At 50.7% G+C, this 4,515-nt stretch overlaps 1 protein-coding gene across 1 annotated transcript; it reads right to left on the bottom strand.

Annotated features, from left to right (window-relative positions):
- Positions 1-535: 535 nt before the first annotated feature.
- On the bottom strand, positions 536-1,618 carry LOC143014123 (urotensin-2 receptor). The gene has a single exon (XM_076167917.1). It carries the CDS (start codon positions 1,616-1,618, stop codon positions 536-538), a length of 1,083 nt encoding a protein of 360 aa, XP_076024032.1.
- Between the last annotated feature and the right edge of the window lie 2,897 nt (positions 1,619-4,515).

Below are 4,515 nucleotides of genomic sequence, written 5' to 3' on the forward strand. Positions count from 1 at the left end.
ACACACATGTGTTGACCTCTGACCTCTGACCCTGAACCCTTGGTATGTTGTCATGGATCTACAGTAACACTCAGGTGTGTTGTCACAGTGAGGTGAAGTATCTGAGAGAGAAGAGAATGAATGAATGAGTGAATGAGACTGGACCCAAACATGCTGCACATGTGACCTCACTGCTTCTGTAACACATCAACCCGCCTGATGGTGGCGCTGTAACAACAGAAGCAGGTGTGTAGGCATGGATGGATGAGACTTCACTCACTGAGCTGTAACATTACATCACATGTCTGCGTAATGGAGAGGTCACGGTGCGTAATGGAGAGAACACGGTGCGTAATGGAGAGAACACGGTGCGTAATGGAGAGAACACGGTGCGTAATGGAGAGAACACGGTGCGAAATGGAGAGAACACGGTGCGTAATGAAGAGAACACGGTGCGTAATGGAGAGAACACGGTGCGTAATGGAGAGGTCACGGTGCGCCACGGTTACCTGTTGCGGATTCCTAACTGTCTCGTCGCTTCCTCTCCGAGTCCGAGTCACTTCAGTGGCCCCATCACGAGCGTCTCGGAGGTGAACTCGTACTGGTTGCTGGAGGACGCGGACTTGCCCCACGAGTACAGGCTGGGCGGCCGCTGCTTGAAGGACGACGTGTAGCGGTAGAAGCTCCGGTGCCGGTTCTTCAGGTACTCGCGGTAGTTCTTGGTGAGCAGCGTGTAGAGGAAGGGGTTAATGCAGCTGTTGGAGTAGGTGAGACTCGCCACCAGGTAGTTGATGCAGGTGTGTGTGTGCGCGGCCAGGCGGAGCGGCCCGCCGTGGTACAGAGGCAGCAGCTGCCAGATCCAGAAGGGCAGGAAGCAGGCCCAGAACACCAGCACGATGGTGAAGATCATGATCAGAACCTTCTGCTTCGGGGAGCGCCGGGCCCCCCTGCTGAGGACGGAGCTCCGCTGGGACTCTAAGTAGGTCCGGGCTAACCTGACGTACAGGTACCCGATGATGAGGCCCGGAGCCATGATGCTGGTGCCGAACAGCACCGTCAGGTAGACCGTGTACGCCAGCGGCGCCCAGGTGGGAGCGCACATCCGCTTCACGCCCCCGTCCGGCGCGCTCTTGGTGGTCTGAGCCACCATCACCGCCATGGGGACCGTGAGGAGGAGGGACAGCAGCCAGACCCCCCACGCCAGAGCCGTGCGGTAACTCTTGGAGCGCCGGACCGCGTCCAGGGGCTTGGTGACGGCCAGGTAGCGCTCCGTGCACATGACGGTGAGCGTGAAGATGCTGGCGTGCATGGTGAGCAGGTCCAGGCTCAGCAGGATGCGGCAGCCCACGTCCCCGAAGTACCAGTCCTTCAGGAAGTAGGTGGACACCACGAAGGGGATGGTGGAGAGGTAGAGCAGGTCCGCCACCGCCAGGTTGATGATGGAGATGTACATGGACGTGGCGAAGCGGATGGAGTGACACATGACCACCAGCGTGTACACGTTCCCCGACACGCCGACCACGTAGACCACGGAGAGCAGCGTCCCGAAGGTGGAGCTGATCACAAGTTCCTGGTCCACAGTCCCGGAGCCGAGCCGCGGCGGACCCGCGTCATCCGGCCCGGTGGTCGTGTTGCTCATCGCTCCCCCCGGGCTGCAGGTCCGCTGTTCTCCGCTCGGTGCTCGTTAATTCCCGTTATTTTGCCCCGCAGAAGTTTGAGGAAGATGCTCACCGGCGCAGGTCGCCTCTTCTTCTTCTCTGCTGCTCCGCGCTGTCTGCAGCTGCTCCGAGATCATGACGTCACCACTCCAGCGCTCACACCGGCGCTCCGATCAGACACTTTACATGGAACAGTGTGTCCGTGTGTGTTCACACCAACACGGGGGACGAAGAGGATGGTGATGATGATGAAGAAAAGTTTGATATCAGCCGGCAGATCAGAGTCACAGGAGGAGCAGACCGGAAGAGCTGCTGTGTGTGTGTGTGTGTGTGCGTGTGTGTGTGTTTCTGTATTTACCCTCAAGTGCTGCAGAGGAAATGAAGATGATGATATTTATATTTACATAAAAGATGATGAAGATGAATCAGGAAATGAGTCATAAACACTGAAACGTGACATCAACAGAAGAAAGTTCATTTAAAGACACAGGTGTGTGTGTGTGTGTGTGTGTGTATTTCTTGTTCTACTGAGCTCCTTGGGCAGCCAGCATTGCACATAATACCTGATTTGACAAGGAGTTCAGTAGTTCAACATCAGTGTTTGTGTCCACGTGACCTTTGACCTTTGCTGGGGAGCTTCTGCTGGTCTCGAGCAGCCTGGTCCAGAGGAGAGCAGACCTGCAGCAGAGCTCCTCCACCAGGGGGCGCTGGCTCTCATGCACATTCTCAGAGCTTCGTCTCCTCTATCATCTGTTTTCATCTTTCTGCTTGATCATTTATATCTCATTCTTCTTCTTCTTCTTCTTCTTCTTCTTCTTCTTCTTCTTCTTCTTCTTCTTCTTCTTCTTCTTCTTCTTCTTCTTCTTCTTCTTCTTCTTCTTCTTCTTCTTCTTCTTCTTCTTCTTCTTCTTCTTCTTCTTCTTCTTCTTCTTCTTCTTCTTCTTCTTCTTCTTCTTCTTCTTCTTCTTCTTCTTCTTCTTCTTCTTCTTCTTCTTCTTCTTCTTCTTCTTCTTCTTCTTCTTCTTCTTCGTTTTAAAGCCTGCAGTCTCATTTAGATACTCAGATATTCAGAGGTGGACTTTGATTGGCACTCAGGTTGATGAGTGAGACCTGAGCCAGACAGCCACATGTCCTTGAGCTCCTTCGTCTGTGCCACAGATACTGCAGCCTCCATCCTGAAGCAGCAGGAGGAGTAGGTGGAGGAGCTCACTGGACTGTGAGGCTTCAGGCACAGTTTGGACTTTGACTTTCTCCTCTTGAGGGCGTGAGCGAGGTCAGAGAAGCTGTCACTCATCTGCTTTAGACTGAAGACAACAGTATAGAGTCTGTGAGCGTACTGTGTGTGTGTGAGGCATGATGCTGTGAGCTCATGGCAGAGGAGCACACACACACACACACACACACACACACACACACACACACACACACACACACACACACACACACACGTGTGTTTACCTGATGTCTCTGTCTGGACCTGTATTTGTCTTCCTGTTAACAGAGTGTGTTTATGGATCAAAGTGTGTGATCTTACTCTCTATCTCAGATTGATCTGTTTGCATATAAAGATCCCTCTTAGATGGTTGATTAGATTCAGATTCCCCCTGCAGCTCCCCTGGGCTCAGATGATTGATCTGCTCCAGACCTCCTCAGCGTCTCAATGACTGACAGAGAGACGAGTGCACACATGAGGAAGCCTGACAGGTTCAGCTCATCACACACACACACACACACACACACACACACACACACACACACACACACACACACACACACACACATTCCCAGTCTGAGCCTGTCAGTCATCCATTGTTTTTTCGTGTTCACATTAACTCTTATTATGCCACAGCCCTTTGGAAACTAAAGCTCCTCATGTAACACGCTTCATACATGATGAGAGGTAAGGAGAGGAGATGTAAGGAGATGAGATGTAAGGAGAGGAGATGTAAGGAGATGAGATGTAAGGAGAGGAGATGTAAGGAGATGAGATGTAAGGAGATGAGATGTAAGGAGAGGAGATGTAAGGAGAGGAGATGTAAGGAGAGGAGATGAGATGTGAGGAGATGAGATGTAAGGAGATGAGATGTAAGGAGATGAGATGTAAGGAGATGAGATGTAAGGAGATGAGATGTAAGGAGAGGAGATGAGATGTAAGGAGATGAGATGTAAGGAGATGAGATGTGAGGAGATGAGATGTAAGGAGATGAGATGTGAGGAGATGAGATGTAAGGAGAGGAGATGAGATGTAAGGAGATGAGATGTGAGGAGATGAGATGTAAGGAGATGAGATGTAAGGAGAGGAGATGAGATGTGAGGAGATGAGATGTAAGGAGAGGAGATGAGATGTGAGGAGATGAGATGTGAGGAGATGAGATGTGAGGAGATGAGATGTGAGGAGATGAGATGTAAGGAGATGAGATGTGAGGAGATGAGATGTAAGGAGATGAGATGTGAGGAGATGAGATGTAAGGAGATGAGATGTAAGGAGATGAGATGTGAGGAGATGAGATGTAAGGAGATGAGATGTGAGGAGAGGAGATGTAAGGAGATGAGATGTGAGGAGATGAGATGTGAGGAGATGAGATGTGAGGAGATGAGATGTAAGGAGATGAGATGTAAGGAGATGAGATGTAAGGAGATGAGATGTGAGGAGATGAGATGTGAGGAGATGAGATGTGAGGAGATGAGATGTAAGGAGATGAGATGTAAGGAGATGAGATGTGAGGAGATGAGATGTAAGGAGATGAGATGTGAGGAGATGAGATGTAAGGAGATGAGATGTGAGGAGATGAGATGTAAGGAGATGAGATGTAAGGAGATGAGATGTGAGGAGATGAGATGTAAGGAGATGAGATGTAAGGAGATGAGATGTGAGGAG

The sequence above is a fragment of the Genypterus blacodes genome, unplaced genomic scaffold (genome assembly GCF_046128005.1).
Source record: "Genypterus blacodes isolate CSIRO-AG114 ecotype Tasmania unplaced genomic scaffold, CSIRO-AGI_Gbla_v1 ptg000181l_1, whole genome shotgun sequence".
NCBI classification, from domain to species: domain Eukaryota; kingdom Metazoa; phylum Chordata; class Actinopteri; order Ophidiiformes; family Ophidiidae; genus Genypterus; species Genypterus blacodes.

Bases quoted from the DNA above. Each gene is read 5' to 3' on its own strand.
- LOC143014123 (XM_076167917.1), bottom strand. From the start codon at position 1,618: ATGAGCAACACGACCACCGGGCCGGATGACGCGGGTCCGCCGCGGCTC.